Source organism: Tinamus guttatus, unplaced genomic scaffold (genome assembly GCF_059628265.1).
Source record: "Tinamus guttatus ecotype Peru unplaced genomic scaffold, ASM5962826v1 Tinamus_guttatus_pri_ptg000226l, whole genome shotgun sequence".
In the NCBI taxonomy this organism is placed as follows: Eukaryota; Metazoa; Chordata; class Aves; order Tinamiformes; family Tinamidae; genus Tinamus; species Tinamus guttatus.
The window spans coordinates 3,425,370-3,442,636 of record NW_028288760.1 but is presented as its reverse complement, the minus strand read 5'-3'; the positions used below and the strand labels follow the sequence as shown (position 1 = coordinate 3,442,636).

Sequence of the window (17,267 nt, the reverse complement as noted above, 5' to 3'; positions counted from 1 at the left end):
TGCTTTTGTTGCACTGAAGCTGATAAAATGTCCCATTCATTATCAAATCCATAAATCATGCTCTGAAAATACGCTGTGTGGCTGCCCTCTAGCAGCTCTCGTAATAATTTCCCCTTAAATAGAGTTGTAACCAGCTTTAACAGGTTTTCTAGGCCCTGAAGCTTTCAAAAAATACAATTTCAAAGGAGTTTCAATTAAACACAATGTAGACCAGAACTGAGAATCTGAAAATTAGTCTGTAATACTGTTAGTCTTGATTTCAAGTGTCTGAGGCTAAGTGTTTCTGTAATTTCTGTAGTCATATAACAGAAATTTATAAGTTGAGCTGAGAATGTGGGTAAGTTTATTGCTTTGGGGATGCACAGAGTGCTTCATGATGTTACTTTTACCTCATTTTTAGCATCTCAGGCAACATGGATATTTTAACACTAAGGGTCTAAGCCTTGATGTGTCCTTGTAGGTCAGAGAGAACAACAAGCTAGTGATTTTGAGGCAGTTTAATTAAGCAGTGATTTTTAAAGCGGGAACACTAGGGACCAAGGGCAAGCTGGTCTCCTGTCTGGAGAGGACAGACAGGGGCGTCACTTTTCCACAACGGAAAACGGGATTTTCTTCAGCATTAGCACTTGCTCACTCACCTCTTCCACGTACAGCGGCTCTAAGCACCGTGCACGGTGCCTGGGTGCAAGAACGATGTTTCCATTCCTGTCTCGGGCCATTTTTACCCAGACGCAGCCCTCCCCACGCACCCGCGGCGCCTTCCCGAGTGAGCGGCGGGGCGGGGCCGCCGTGAGGCGACCGGGCGCGCGACCCGGCGCCGCCTTCCCGCCCCTCGGACGCGCGGACGGGGCGGGGCCAAAACGCGGGGCGGGGCCAAAACGCGGGGCGGGGCCAAAACGCGGGGCGGGGCGAATCTCGCGCGCGCGGCCCTCCCCTCAGGGCGGGAGCGGGGCGGGCCCTGCCGGCGCGCGGCCCCCGCCATTGGCTGCGGCGCGGGCGCTCGCGCCCACCTTTGTGCGGCCCCGCGGCCCGTCGCGAGTGGGAGGGGAAACCCCGTGCGAGGCGCGCCGCCATCTTGGATAAGGGGGGTGATGGGGGCGCAGCGGCGCTGAGGCGAAGGGAGTCGCGGAGAGAGGCGGAGACCCGGCCCGGCCGCTGCCCAGCCCGACGCGGAGCGCTCCCGGGGGCCCACACGGGGCAGCGCGCTGCCGCCCGCACTGCCGAGCTGCACAGACACGCGCCCTGAGCCCAGGTGAGGGGCTGCGGCCGGGGGGCGCCGTCCCCGCCCGGCCGGGCCTAGCGCGCTAGGCCCCGCGGCGCTGCCCGCCCTCCCGCCACGGGGGTCCGCTCCGGGCCTGCCCGCCGCTCCGCAGGGGCGCCGCACACGTCCCTTCCCGGCCCTTCCACCTGCCGCCACCCAGGCCTTGTCAGCACCGGGCGGCCTCCCCGGGGCCGCGGCTCCGCGTGGGGCCGCGCAGGGCGAGGCGGGCCGCGCCGCGGCTGCTGTTGCCTCTTCGTTCTCCTCCTCCCCCGAGACAGCGGCGGGGCCGCGGGTGGGCCCGCGTTACCTGAGCGCCGGCCTGGGCCTAGGGAGAAAAATAACTGTCATGGTGAGAGGGGGGAAAAAAAAAAAAAAAAAAAAAAAAAAAAAAGGGGGGGCGCAACAAATCCTTGCCACTTCTCACTTGAGGAAGTGACAAGCATTTAGGGCTGCTCCTCTTTTTTTGTCAGTGTTTCTTCCAAACAAGCAGAAGAATGAAATTTATCCTTTTTTTTCTTTGTATTTTTTTTTTTGTTTTGGTCTGGCTTGGTATTATTTATTTGCCATTTTAAGGGTTTTGAGACATGCATGGGTAATTTTATATTGATTTGAGAGTATACTGGCTTCATCCTTTTAGGAAATGTGGGAAGAAGTGTCTGTGTGGGGGTTTTCCTGCCTCCAGGTCTGTTGCTTTTATTTTGTGTGGATTGCCCTTTCTAGGTCTCCAAAGGGTGTGGTAAATCTCTGAAGGCGAAAAGTGCTTTACAGTTTTTTTTTTTTTTTTTTTAATATATATATATATATATTTCCACAGATGTATACAAGTGCTTTTTTATAAACAAGTGTTTTTTGTTTGTTTGTTTTTAGGACAAAGACTACTTGAATAATTTGAACTCATGAGTCAGAAATCTAACTCTTCCAGTATCTAGATGTTTTCATATGGGATGTATTTCTTCTGGCATCTGTTTCTAGCTCAGTTTGGATGGGACCCTGTTGGGCATTAGTCTGATGAGCAGTAAAGTCTCCCGCTAGAAGACTTCATAGCTAAAGATCATAGAGTTGAACATGGCATTAAAATAAGAAGTGCTCACTTCCTATAGGATTTTAACCTGTTCTGTATATATGTTGTAGTAAGCAGCTCCTCTTTTCTCTTTCCATTTCGAGAGTTACAAGAAGAAAAGATTATTGTGAAGGACGGCAGCCTGAAAACAAACCTGTTATACTGGAAGCACTAGGATTAAAAATGCAAACAGAACTTTAAAATTACCTGCTTATTCCTGTGTGTCTAATAGCAAGATGAAGCAGTCATATAGATTCTATTCATTGTTTCTTTCATGGAGCATAGGAAATAGACCTTACTTATTTTTTAAGTGTATTTTCCCAAGCTATTGACTCCAGTTCATGTATGTCTGTATTGATTTATTAGCCTTGCAACAGACCCTTTCCATCTGCCATATATACTGTATCTAAGCCCATCTGATACCTGAAACTTAGTTCCTCTACAACCTCAGACACATGATGCAGGTTGAGCTAGGCTTCCTTTTATAGGAAGAGGAACATGGGTAAATGAGGATATGCAAATGGCTAAAGAACTCCTATGGCTTGGAGAATGGACACCAGAGAGTGCTCTTGTTGAGCACAGGTATGTCAAATTTAATTTACATGTGGGACTAAGCGTGCATAGTTAGAAATAAGGGATGCAGTGTATAAATACAAGAAGTTTCAGAAACAAAATGGAGTTTGATAGAGCAACATGCAAAGCCATTGAAAGGATAACAATCACAGTGGGTAACTGCTGAGGAAACAAAAGGTAAAGATGGTATGATAGGTAACTTTCTCCTTTTTCTTAAGAAAAAGGAAGAAAAAAAGCATGCTCATACAAGAGGCTGCGGAATTTCTAAAAATACCTCATGGACTGCAGTTTGAGTTGGAGTGTTCAACAGGTTTAAAGAATATGGCAAATGCCCTTCAGCAGCGCTAGGTTGAAGTAAGGGTATCTACAGGTGCATGTTTGCTAGTCTGTGCCCAATAGTATGAAGGCTTTGTGCTTTTTCTGAGAAAATAACCAGACATGGAGATAATGGGAAGAGGCAGCATGATCTTCAAACTGCTAACAAGCTTCTAACGAGATTCCTCAAGAACTGGTCTTAGAAGAGGACTCTTCAAGACCTATTCCCTCTACCCTCAAAAAATGGAGTACTCCAAGAAGGCTGGCGTAATATATAAAAAAAAAACCTTAAATGCCCTTGGCATGTGGAAGCAATAGACCTATGATGAAATCTGATAGTACTAGACTGGTATGAACAATAGACTTATGGGAATTGTGTATTGTTAGTTGATAACAAAATGGTTATTACCTTTCAGTGTGGTGTGGCTTTACAGAAGGCCTTACCTGATGGAATTTATAGGCCATATTTCCAGCAGTCTTAAGTAGTACCTTTAGAATATTGCATTCAGTTTTGTGCACTTGACACAGGTGTAATCAGCGTTTTTTCTGGCTGATGAGCGAGGAGTTTCCCCTTTAAGGGGAACTCAAAATGCCTGGGCTACCCTGAGGTTTGAAGCTCATGGCCGTTTTTATCATCTGTCATATTCGTATCATCTCTGCGTGGGTTGGCCAGCTAATGGTATGTAGCACATGTAGCATATAGTAAAACCTGTGCATACAGGTTCTAGTCTCTTCTAGCAGAGTAGCTTTATGTTGAGCAAGAAACAAGTATGAAAATTCTATGTGCAATATGATCTCAGCAAAGAATTAAAACTATGTCCTTTAGTTCAGCTGGAAGGCACTTCAGAGGTCTCATCGAAGCTAGTATGAAAGTGATGTTTGCAATTATGTTGTCTTGATTTACCACCTAGTATGTCCCTCTCTGTTGCATGAGTAACTGCTGATATTTGAAATAGTCTTCATTAATAATCAAAATACAGATGCAGTACCTGTTGATTACAGGAGGAAATACAGAAGATGTCACTAGTGTTTCATTGTGTGGTTTTTTTTTTTTTTTTTAAATGAAATTAAAGCCTTTAAGGGAGAAGTTGGTGTGTGGAGAATAGATTGTGGTGGCACTGTTCACAATAACATTTCCAGTCATAATTGCAGTACAGAAAATAATAGCGCGGGTTTTGAAACTGTCGAGGTCTATGTATAGTGAAGAATGATTCTCTCTGTCTAGCTGCCATCTTGAAATAATACTGTGATATCCAGGGAAGTGTTTCCTCTGAAAGGAGAGCTGAATCTGTTCTAAGTAGGCAGAATTTGCCATAAGGAAGATGGCTGTGTACACCAAGCTTCCTGACCAAACTACTTTTACTTCCTGTTACTAATTCATGGCTGGTTAACTTAGTTGTCACACTGTATAATGTCAGTGCTGGCCGAAGGTGAGTTGTGTGTGTGTGCTTGTGTGCAGCCTTCTCAGTCATGCAGCCTTTCCCCCAAATCTGTGTTGGGCACTAAGCTTCTGAGTGTCTGTAACAGAAGGTTGTGAGCTCATGGTAGAGCTTCCTTCTCTCCAGATGGCTGATGCTATCAACATCTATTAGCTACATAATGCAAGGGTTAATTAATATTCTGTGATTAATGAATGCTGTTAAACAGTATTCTGGCCTAAGCTTCCTGCTTTCATCTGCAGCGTTGCTGAGATTATAAGTGTTCAAAGACTGAGTTCTCACCATGTCTTCAGTGTTTAATTTGTCTTGTTTGTTCTTACTCCTGCATCATGGAGCTGTTCTGATTCACCTGTCTGTTCTTAGCAGCAGGGGTTGTCATTCATGTCCATTTACTGGGATACTTATTATTCATTAGGGACTGAGGGTGACTAAAGCTGGGTAGAATGACTGGCCTTGGGCTTCTCTCTGCTGCCCTAGAGGGTTCCCTCTGAGATCATCTTGATAGAAGGGCTGTTGTTGGTACCAGTGCAACATTTAGTCATGTTTTCTATTTTGCCAACACATACAGGAATTCTTTGAATTAACCCCTTGCATTATTCAAAGACAAATCATCTTTGGCTTACTAATTTGGTTAAAACTTGGTTTAATAGAGTGTGTGTGTATAAGACTTAGTGTAGATATCTTTCTTCTTGGACTAGGAGGATTTGATAGTTAAAATGTCTTAAAGCAGGAAGGAAAGCCAAGGTGCAGATCACTGACTGGCACACAGTAAACCCTCCTTATATGCCTGTTTAAGCTGTGCTCTTCTCTTCAAGGTCTAGATAAAGGTGTTTGCTTTAAAACAGTTCTGTGAACTGCTGACAGTGTACCGTGAATGAGCTTTTTGTCAGTCGCTTGCTTATGTCTGGAGTTGACTGCTATGGATTAATCTGGGTTGAAGAAATGCTGCTTTGCTTTTGAAAAAGTTTCAGGTTCATAAGCTTTCCCAATTTTTATTTCTCTGCGATGGTAGTTTCATTTGTCATGCGGCTAGCACGTGACTGAAGGAATTTGTATTTCCAGGGTGAAGCCATGTCCTTCACAGAAGTACAGTGTTTTTCTAGTGGCTGGCTACCTGCTGAGCAGGAAAAGATATGGAGAATTTGTCATGCAAATCCTCCATTTGCTTAACTGATCATATAGTATGCAGTTAACCTGGAGCATAAGCAGGCACTCAGCATCCTTTTTGTCAAATTGCAGTATTGGTGCAGTGTAGCCTTGTAGTCCTGGCTGACTTGTGTATCAGTTGGTATGTCGTGTATTACTCCTTTCAGGTTTAAACAGCTGAAATCAATTCCAGTTCTTCCTGTGTATTGGAAAACATATGGAAATTCTGGAAGTATTTATGCCAGTGTAATTCTGGCAATATTGCAGGAATCTACTATAAGGCATAGATTAGTGAATAAATCTTAGTGGTTCAGTGGGGTGTATTCAGAAGGAAAAAAATGGAAAAATGGCAAAGCCTTGCTGTAATGCTACTATACTGACAAAGCCACAAAATATTGACTACCTTCTTGCACATGGGATTTATGCCAGATTTTTTATGTAGGTGAACAGAAGTCTGGACTGTTCCATGTATGGCTAAATTTGCTTTCCTGTACTGTCTGAATAAGTAATTTTCAGCAGTTTGATGCAAACTGCACCATCTCTTTTTCTTTTGTAGCTATTACCATGTGCTTCATTTGAAACTTGCAAGTTGCTGGTTTAGTTGGTCCTTTTAAAATCTGCCTCCAAAAAGAAAATCTTATTTCTAGTTCACATACATGCCAGCAATTCAGCTGGCTGTGCTTTTTGACTGTGTACAAGGCAAGAAGGTACTGGAGCTTTTTGATAGGTTGAAGCTTTTCCTGATAAAGGTGAATGAGTATCAGTGAATGAGTGCCTGTTTCTACTTACAGAACATTAATTGCCAAAGGTTCAGAGTAAATGATATGGATATTTCATGAATGTCCCTGGTCACAAATTCAGTGACTGAAGGGAAGTACAACTGTGAAGGAAAGGATTGCTTGGGGAGGGCAAAGGGGAGAAATGGCTCCTCCTGCCCCTCACTTCTTTTTTTTTTTTTTTTTCTTCATTGTATGAATTCAATCATGGGAATTGGATGGTTGAATGAATAAGTAGCAGTTCTGATAATGTTTTTTCTCTTTATTTTAGTGCCACAATGGCAACTGCACCTTACAACTACTCCTACATCTTTAAGTACATCATTATTGGTAAGTATGAACTGGAAAATGTTTGCCTCAGCAGCACACATACAAACACTGACATGAATCGGTATCCAAGACAGCCTAACTGCAGACCCTGCAATTCAGCTCTTGTTGACTTCCTGTTTCTTGTTACTTGTTATATAGCCATGTTTTCTTCTCAGTACAATGACTTGCCCAGCTTCAGTTCCTCACAGATCAGTACACTTGCTCTAGAAGCTTTAGCAGCTGGCAGTGCAGAGGCAATAAGCTGTGTGCCACCTCAGTTCTGTAGATCATTGGTGGCCTGTGGGCTAGAAGTGGGGCGAATATCTTTGCAAGTTTCACCTTGATACATAGCTATTATTTTTTTTTCTCTTTTTTCTTAATATACTGTAGTATTCTTGACAGCCTTTGCTGTTAGGGCCATAACATGTACTCCTTTGAATAGCACTAGAAAAACCTGCATGCTAAAAGCTGGCGAATGCAGTCCTTTTTTTCCTAAATTTAAGGTTATGTTCAGGAAAATGGCAGAAGCCGTAGGAAGTGCATGTGTATGGGAATTATTACAAGGATGGTAATTTGGATGTTTCTGTTGTAATTATTCAGATTTGCTGTGGCAGTATTACTGCCATTGCATCTTTAACCTCAAAGGTCTTAATCCATGTTCATGCAAGTATTAACTGGAATCAGTTGCTTTAGATGGCTTTTAAACCTCTGTCAGACTATAGTTTTGTGTGTAAAAGTTGCTTCATCTGCAGTTTCTTTCTCTGGCGGAGAGTCAGGGCTTTGACTGGGTTTAATGCTATCCCAGAAGAACTAATCTTGTGAATAATTTAATTCCTAATGATCTCGTGTAGGTGTTGGAGCTCTGTAACCTTATTCTGAGGGTGTGTAAGTTAGGTTGCTATGAGGGCCTCAGCTTGTGCAAAAACTGGTACTTGGAAGATCCTGCTATTTCTCACTGTTAGTGCTGTTGAAGTGACTCGATAGAAGTGAAGCAATTTCTTGATCTGTTCTGGTTTGTTTGTCAGTACCCTGAAATCCTCATCCACAACTGCAAGTAACACAGGAGCAAGGCAAGCCCTTACGTGTGTGTTTAACTTTCATAATTCTTCTGGAAATGGCCAGAAAAATGCATTAAGGTTACTCTTCAGTTTCTAGTAGGCCAGCTTTTCACTGCCTTGTCGAAGAATACTTGTAAAGATCAGTCTAGATCATCTTTGGTGTGCTTTCCCCTTCACCCCTTGTTTTCAGCTTTGATTACTGAACAGAAGAGAGCTATACTGCAAAAATTGGTGAGCAGAATACCCTAAGGTAGAGGGCATCACCTAATAGGCCTGGTCTGGGGATGATTGCCTGTCTTTACAGGGTTTGTGTAGGATTGTTAATGGGATGTTGTGCTTGCAGCAGCAGTTCTGTCATAACTATTCTTTCTATAACAGGGGACATGGGTGTAGGAAAGTCCTGCTTGCTTCATCAATTCACAGAGAAGAAATGTGAGTATTTTAGTTCACAAAAGTTTATAAGCTGATATGCTTTGTCCCTCTTGTTGACTTCTGCTTCTGTCATGCATGATCTTGAAGTGGTGTCTTTCTTGCATTTCTGTAGATTTGTGCTGTACTTGCTTAGATTTGTGTTTTGACATCTGCAGATAGACAAACCAAACTACTACTGTAGCAGCGGGGAAGATTGTCGCTTTAGTCAGAGACCCACCTGCAATAAGTGGGAAGGCTGCCCCCTTGTTACAGCTCTTTTTCTGGAATTGTGATGTGAAACAATGAAATGTCGTGGTTAAAACTTGCATGATTTTAATGTTGGTGTAGTACAGGCACAAGAAGTTGGGAAACTTTAATATTCTTAAACACTATAAAAGAAGAAGCATACCAGGACCAGTTCCCCTTTGACTCCCCTTTGCTTGTGGACTTGGGTAGCACTGAAATTTTTCATGCTGCGACTCATGGTGCTTAGACCACCCCTGTGTGACAGGCTTTAAGGCTTAATTAAGTGTTCTGCCTTGACTGTAATATTCCTTGCATATTTGCCATCAGCACGATTTAAGAATTAGCTTCAGCTCTCTGTACTAATGCACACCGCACTGGAGTGTGCAGCGACTGCTAAGAGCTCCTATGTCTTTCCATGTTGCTCACGCTCAATGCGTATGTCAATATATATTGTCAGTACGAAGTTGAAGCCTTTATCCTTTGCTGCTCTATATGCAGTAGTAAGCGGGTATAAGCTATGGTTCGAGTGTTCCTGGTATAAGCTATGGTTCAAGTGTTCCTGTTTTATAATACTTGTATTTTCCAGTAAAAATGAATATTTAACTGTTGCTTTTAATAAAAACTAAGTAACAAACAATTGTTTAAATGCTCCTTTGCACTTGGCAAAGCTCTCAAAGGGACTGTGTCTTGTATTTAAAATTCGTGAGAAGTCTATTAGTGTTAAGCAAAAAAAGATAAGGAAATTAATGTGTTAAATACCTGTACTATGTGACTAGTTCTGTCTCCAGGCAACTTGAATAGATATTCCCTCTTTCTTTATTTTCTTGAGCTCTCCTAAGACTGAGTTTATGGTGATTAAAAAGGTGCCATTTTGTTGCAATTAGCTATATTTACAGCTGCTTGTGAAACTGTCTCTTTCTTCTGAACAGTCAGGATGTTTCAGTTGGGTAATAACATGGATACTTGTTTTTTTGAAGTTGTGTTATGGTCTTTTTAACTGTCCTAGCAATTGTCTAAAAGTTATCTTTTTCTACTACATTAAAATAGTTAACCGTTTCTGCAAAGATAGACTGAGAATCAGCTGACTTGCCACCTTCTGAATTATATGGCCAAACAGCATCAGTAGTACATGCATCAGAGAAGGCAAGGAATTTTATAACTGTTCTTAAACTAACAGCAATTCAGGAAATAACCAGGAGTAGAATGGATTAAGTGATGCATTTTGGGTACTGTAACTGTAAAGTGCTTTCTTAGTGGCTGAAAATATAGTCAAGATCACTGAAAGCTGGTGATATTAAGATATTTGCAGAAGAGAGACTTCATACTAGAAAGATCTAAACTTACATTTATCTTTCATGACAGTTATGGCGGACTGTCCCCACACAATTGGTGTTGAATTTGGCACAAGAATAATTGAAGTTAGTGGCCAAAAAATTAAGCTACAGATTTGGGATACGGCAGGACAAGAGCGATTCAGGGCTGTCACGCGAAGCTACTACAGAGGAGCAGCAGGGGCCCTCATGGTCTATGACATTACCAGGTAAGGTGCCAGGGACTGTTGCATCTTGTATCTTAGCTGCACGTGTTCTCGGCGAGCTGTGTGGATGCTGCAGCCTTGTACAGAACTGTCTGAAGTCTCTCCCCCAGACTCGTGCTTAGCTGACTTGGTGTCTGGATGGATTTACATCTTGTTGAGCAAAATTGACCATGCTTCATTTGAATAAATTAATTAAAAAGCTGAAAATGAAGCATAAGGGGTTTGAAGTGAGCTGCTCTTCTTGGCAAGATTCACAGGTCTGTCAGTAGTGAAGTCTTCCATTTCAGACCTTGACTGCTTCTGCTGAAGCTGTTTAAAGAACTGAGTTCACATTTAAAGTGTACCTTCAGTACACAGACTTGTCCTCCCCCTCACGATGGAGACTGGGAATGGATTCTGCTGCTTACTTAGCAGGAATATTTTTAGTAGGCATAAAATAGAATGGTTTTGTTGTAGTGGGCTATGTAAATATCCTTTAATGATCTCTATATATGAGAGGTCTGGAAAGCTAGCCAATGAAGAGGCCCAGAAGTCAAATGAAAAGCCAAAGATGACTGCCTGGAAGCTATTCGGTTTCTCTTTCATAAGAGAAAAATACTCTTCTAACAGCATCTTTAATAAGATGTGCAACACTAAATACTTCAGCTGTCAGATGCCTCCAGTCGTCTTCTGGGGCTGCTCTTGACATTCTTTATGCACCTCTTGTTTTTTCTGTATATGTGTGTATCTCCCATTTGCTTAAATCTTGATTAAAGCATAAATAATATTATGGATTGCTTGTTACTAGAGTGACAGTCACTCTACAGTGTTCCTGAGGAGTGTTTGGCAGGAGATCCTTTAATGTGTTTTATAGACCACTATGTAAATGTGTCCTTGTGCAGAAAGCAATACTGCCTCATACTGGAAGTACCAAATGGTCAGTCTTTCCACCGTGTGTTTGTGCTGCAAGGTGTATTCTGGGGATTGAGAGCTGACTCACTGAAATCTTGGTCTGAGTCCAAACCAGACAACACTGTTTCATCTTGATTGAGGTTGGGAAGGCGAATACGGGTTGTGGATGTTAGTATTTTTAATTGCTACTAACCATGCTGTTGGCACTTAAACTCTGCTCATTAATTCTTTGCAGAAGAAGTACGTATAATCACTTAAGCAGCTGGCTGACAGATGCAAGGAATCTCACCAATCCAAATACTGTAAGTTGGACTTTCTTTGGCTTGAAAGCAAGTTTTTAATCCCAAAGCAAGAAGAAGGTTTAGGAAAAAGCATCTGCAGTGTGCTGGTGGCAACACTCTTCTAAAAAGTCATTCTTTTTTCTAAACTACTTGGCTCTGAAATACCCTTAAGTCCCCACCATTTGCAGTACATCAGTGAGCTCTCTCCACTCTACTGCAACTGAAGCAAAAGCGTAGAATTCTGTGTTGGGAAAGCAGTGGTTTCTGTCAGAAGATGTGCTGCCTCTCTTGCCTTCCAGGGTCTATTTTCAGCAGTTGAAGGCAACATCATGGTTAACTCTGAACAAACCTTAACTTTGTTACCATCTCTTCTTGCCTTGTGGTGGTAATTAGCTAAAATATTAACTCTTCTTAGCTTGGAATAAACTAGATATCAAGCAAAAGCTGTCCATGTCTTGTGGAGGCATCATGGAGGAGGATTCTCTGGGTCTCCTTGAAAACACATTAGTCTCTTGTGTAGTTGGTGTCTTCCAATTGCCCATAAAATACTTTAGAACCAAGATCATGGGAAGATACTGCTGTGATGAAAGAAAACTAATAATTCTAGCTGGATTAGCAGATGGTTGAACAAACACAAGAAGCAGTTCTGAGCACAACTTCGATTAATTTAGAGTAGAACTACTGACTTTCAGAACCTCATCTCATGAGAACAAAGTGATAAAATCTATTGGCATCTGGAGACTTCATTCCAGACGTTACAGAGGGAGCCCTGCTAGAGCAATGATCTCCTGAAGATGCATGTTTTTTGCTGTTTTGCCTCTTAAGGATGTAGTGGAAATGCTGGTAAATTATTTTCTGGACTAATTTTCTTTCTTCTGAACTAGGTGATAATCCTCATAGGAAATAAAGCAGATCTGGAAGCACAGAGAGATGTTACATATGAAGAAGCCAAACAGTTTGCTGAAGAAAATGGTGTGTGGTGTTTTTTCTTTTTTCTTCTGAGCTGTTACATTTCCTGCAGGATAGTGATGTAAACCTTCAGCATTGATAGCTACAAGCTTGTGCTTCCAAAGTAATGTAATTACATATACAAACTTGTACTGTGCTGCAGATAGTCTGGCTTAATTCTAACTGTGCAGAGTTCTAGGAATCAGCTTGCATATTGATGCCTTAACTTAGTCATAAAATATTTAGTGCTAAAATAGTCTTTTGCATGTAATCTGAAGACCAAAACACGAGTGATTCATACCTATTCCAAGTATTGTGTTAACTGACTGCTATGCTTCTGTTTCTGAACAGGTTTATTGTTCCTTGAAGCAAGTGCAAAAACGTAAGTGATTTTGTTTAGAGGGTTGTTTTAAATGGTATCTGAGTGCAATATATTTCTTATGACTAAATACTGCCATACGGTTCAGGGATAGTAGAACTTGACATGGGAAGGAAAAGTCTTTCGAGTTGTTAAAGAGAATCCAGTGTGCTGAGCAGTTTCAGTTCCTGTTTGCTTTGACTTTAAGACAGCTCAGAAGAGACATAATGCTGTATTTCAGGGAAAGACTGGAACTATTTCTGCCTAGAATGTAGATGTGGGTAGCCGGTTTCCCAGGAAGACTGAGCTCACTGGTTTCTTGAGGTGTCTGCTACAGAATGACTTGAAACATCCCATTCCTTGGGTCATTAAGAGGAATTGCTGCTCCCTATCTGCAATAGGCTCCGTTAGCTGGAGAGGCTAATGGGGCACAAGGGGTTAGTTCTGTGACACTAGTAGTTGTGGTTCCAACCAGCACCTGTTTTAATAGGGTTTTTTAAATTGTTTTTTACTAAAAGCTGTTTGCAAATCTAGTAGGACTTCTGTGAGTGTCTCTTTCTGAAGTCTTCATAGCTGGAATCTGCCACCCCATCAGTAAGAATAATAACCTTAGACTTGTGTTGTTTCAACCAACTGTTGCTGAAATTGCCAGGAATCTCCTTGACTTCTCCACAGCTTCCCAGACACCTGGGCTGTTTTCAACCTTGGGATTCTTGCCCAACTTGGGCTATTGGTTTAGTATCAGGGTGCTGCAAGCAAACTAGAATCCTGCTAAAAGAATGTAGAGACAAGTGTACAACTTGTATTGTGACGTACTGTTCCAAACGTCAGTCCTTAAACGGTAGATGCTCTTCCCAACTCTTTGCTAGTTTATTTGACTGGATCAGCTGCTCCAAAGACCAAGTAGGTAAATTTGATGGGAGGAGAGAGAAGGAGGAAGATGCAGCCTGTTTAATGCTGGTGGTTCTTTACATGTTGCAGAACTTCTGCAGAACTCCCCTGACTTTTAGCCTCTGTAAAATGGCTCTGTGTATGTAGTTCAGTGTCTTAGCTTATTTCTGAGACTGGATGTTTCGACAGGCCGAGGTATTAATGGCTAATGCTAATAAATATAATGGCTAGGGAGTGAATTGACCTATGAGAAGTTGTTTTGAAGAAAAGTTATCAGACTCTGGTCAGCTGTAAGCCCTTCATGTGTGTAAGGGAATGGGGTAGCAATGGCTTTAAACTTGGTGACCTGTCTGGTCTTGGCAATATCTAGCCAACTGCTTCCATAACCTGCATTGCTCTCCTAAAAGCACAGCCTGAATAACTCCTGCTGCTCTCTTCATAGTGGAGAGAACGTGGAGGATGCCTTCCTGGAGGCTGCCAAGAAAATATACCAGAATATCCAAGATGGAAGCCTGGACCTGAACGCGGCCGAGTCGGGTGTACAGCACAAACCGTCCGCCCCGCAGGGGGGGCGGCTAACCAGCGAACCCCAGCCCCAGAGAGAAGGCTGTGGCTGCTAGTGACCTCTGTTCCGTGGCTCCATTCCTGACCTTCCCCCTCGCTCTGTTGGGAGCGGTGCTTTTGACTGCTTCCCTGTCTTCTGTACATCTTATTGGGTTTAATTAAAACTCTGAGAAAATTTAACACAGTACTAAACTGCTAAACGACTTTAGATGTAATCAGGTTATCAAAGGCAAGTAGAGTAATAAAATCTCTCCTGCATGGTAAATCTAGAAGTTTTTTTTCCTTGATTGTCCTTGTGATAGTGTCACCAATACATAATTTAAACTGAGCACTGATGCTGGACTCTTGATTTTACACTTTTGCAGGGCTTTGTCTTGTATGGTTTAATTTTATGGTTCCTCAGCCTTTCTTCCCCACCTCTAACTGTTTAGAGCTGTCTGTAGTAAAGGATAAGTTTTGCTGTGAAGTGACTTCTGATGGCAGAAAGGGGCTCTGCAACCATGTGCTCTTGTTGAAAGCATTCCCTGTGGTGTGTGTGCTGGGGTAGGGGTGGGCTGGTGCAGGAGTGTACAACTTCCTTCCATCTTAACCTAGCACAAGAAAACAATCCATTAATTCTTGTGCTCATAGCTTTACATCATTTTTTGCCACTTTTAATCCTTTACATTTGTTAACAGAACGTAAATATGTATAAAATTTGAAGGAACTGAGCTAACAGTTAAATACATCCTGTGTATATGATTTTAATGAAGAAAATGATTACTGGCATTAGAACAGTATGTAAGAAAATATCAGTTTGTACAGTATGGACCTATATGTGACCACATTGCTCCATTAGTACTACAACAATAGACGTAACCGCAGTTCACTAACATAGGCTTAACTCCTTGGTGTTGACAGTGGACATTGTGCTGGGGGAACTCTAATCCCAATGCAGAAATTAACACTAGTGGAATATGTCTGTCATCTTTGCACTGTGGTATCTCTGCCATTTTATTAATCCTGTTCTGTGCAATCAGCAGTGTGCTAACCTGCTTCTCTTCTGTAAGCATTTTGCATTATTGGGCTTCATTACCTGCCTGCATTGTATACAAAGGCTGGTTTTCTTGCACATCTTATGCTTTTATACCTGTAACTTTTTGAATGGTCAGATACTGGACAGTCAACATATGTGCTCTCTAGGGATTTTTAACTACTTCTGTATTTTTTAACAATACAGTGTGAGGCTTTTTGTTTTGGTTTAGGTTTCTCACTAAAGATTTGGAATACACCCTTCATGGGGGGATACATGCTATAGTCCTGCTTGTATAAAGAGGAGACTTCAGGTGCTGACCATGCCCATGTGCATTCTGTTAAAGTACACGAGAGTTTTCTACTTTGTTTGAAATTCACACGAGTGCTCTTCAGGCAGGTCCATGCTTCACAGGAAGCTTCACTGGGAAAACATCAAATGTGCTTTAAAAGTGTCAAGGGGCAAGTGCTTAACAGTTATTGAAGGGCCAACTTCTAGTCTTACTGCAGTGTTTAAAATACAAAGTAGTCTTAAAATCCCTGTCTAGACACTAAAACTCTACAATGTTCAGACTTGTAAGTAAACAGTGGTACCAGAGTATTGTACAGTCAATGTTATATAAAAGCCAAAACTGGAATGTGCAAACAATAGGATTTGAGTAACTTGTATACTGTCCCTTTGTTTTGTCTGGTCAGTTCTTTTTTTTTTTTCTTTTTTTTTTTTTTTAAATGAATAGTGGTTTGTTCAAGATCTATAGCTAATGCATCCTCCTTAAAAGGTTGCACCACAAAGGGTTTGCCCAGGGACCATGACCTGCTGCTGAAACAAAATTTGGGTACAGCAAGTGTTCTAATGACTACAGCTTGTTAAGGTGCAATACCTTTATTCCCCACGTAAGTTACAGTAGGTCTTATTGTTTCTGTCACAGAAAGGATTTGTTTGGACTGCTGTACTCCTCATTTGATGTAACAATGCTATTAATCTAAATATTTGTAAATAAAGTACCTGTATCTAGATAAACTCCAGTGGGTTGTGTCATTTGCTTGTAGTGCTGTGCCCCTGTTTACTTACTCTGCGGTGCCTGAGGGGGTAGGTCCTCGGAGCTCCTTGGTGGGCACGGCTGCAGCTCTTGCCAAGTCCTGGGCTGGTTTTCATGTCCCCTCTTGCAGCCACCTCCCAAAAGCTACATGTCCCCTTTTCCCTGTGCCTGCAGTAAAGCCTGTGGGCCTTGAAAAGAGATCCTATTAAGCTGGTGAGAGAAAAGCTAGTACTTAGAAGTATGCAAGAAGCCCTTGTAGTGAGTGCTAATTGCTCTAAATGCCTGTGCTAATGTTAAGAGTAAATTCTTAACTGATGACTGCTTCCCAGCTTTCAGAAGAGGCTTTTTTTCCCCCCTACTTTTCCTATAACCTGCCTCTGCCAGATGTCTGAAGAAGGTTGGTACACGACACCCACAATGCCACCTTCGAGGACAGACCAAAGTAGCAGAGAGGTAGTGTTGCATGTGTTACTCAGTGAGATGTAATGTTGTGATAGTGCATAGCAAAGGTTGTACTTTTCTTGTTTCAGAACTTGTTACAGTCAACAAAACTAAACATCCCTGTGACAAACCTCCCTTACTGCAAAGGGGCAGTGGTGTAAGCAGAGCTTGTTCTAACCAGCTCTGCTACTGTGTTAGCTTCAGTATCATAAACAGTCTCAAGAACCACCCTTAGCAAAGAGGCAAGCTGCAGTCAATGAGGTTTATTTAAGAAAATATTGTAAAATTATCTGGCAAGAGGTAAGGGACAGTGTGGTCATTTTAAAAATTTTTCTTTACAAAGGAAACCCTGACTAAAAAGAGGAACATCTAAATAACAATAGTTATTATTTAGGATACTTTGAACTCCCTCTCACAAAATATAAAAACAACATTTTTCTTATATACATAAAATTTGTTAATCATTTAGAAATTTCACAGTACTGAGGAGAAGGTGTAGCTACCAGCTGTTGGTGGCAATAAAGTGAGGTAGAAGTCTTCAAAGGTGGTAGAAATGTGGCTGCAGCTCTGCCTCTTGTCTAAAAGAGAAACAGTATTAATGTTCAGCACAGTATTAATGTTCAGCACCGTGTGGGATGTCCAGGGGAGGAGGAGCTGGTCTGGGTGCTGCATGACACCAGCTTTTATCTTGCAGCAGCAGCACTTGGGAAT

The 17,267-nt window shown here is 42.0% G+C and overlaps 1 protein-coding gene across 2 annotated transcripts; it reads left to right on the top strand.

The window, feature by feature from the left end:
- Positions 1–1,057: 1,057 nt before the first annotated feature.
- On the top strand, positions 1,058–16,096 carry RAB14 (RAB14, member RAS oncogene family). Of its 2 annotated transcripts, XM_088525362.1 has the most exons (9): positions 1,058–1,252; positions 1,835–1,943; positions 6,842–6,900; positions 8,316–8,369; positions 9,957–10,134; positions 11,258–11,324; positions 12,188–12,275; positions 12,603–12,633; positions 13,943–16,096. In XM_088525362.1, exons 3-9 carry the CDS (start codon positions 6,849–6,851, stop codon positions 14,118–14,120), a joined length of 648 nt encoding a protein of 215 aa, XP_088381488.1. In that variant the 5' UTR covers positions 1,058–1,252; positions 1,835–1,943; positions 6,842–6,848; the 3' UTR covers positions 14,121–16,096. The 2 variants fall into 2 exon arrangements, with proteins under 2 accessions (XP_088381488.1, XP_088381487.1); XM_088525361.1 differs by lacking the exon at positions 1,835–1,943.
- Positions 16,097–17,267: the final 1,171 nt, after the last annotated feature.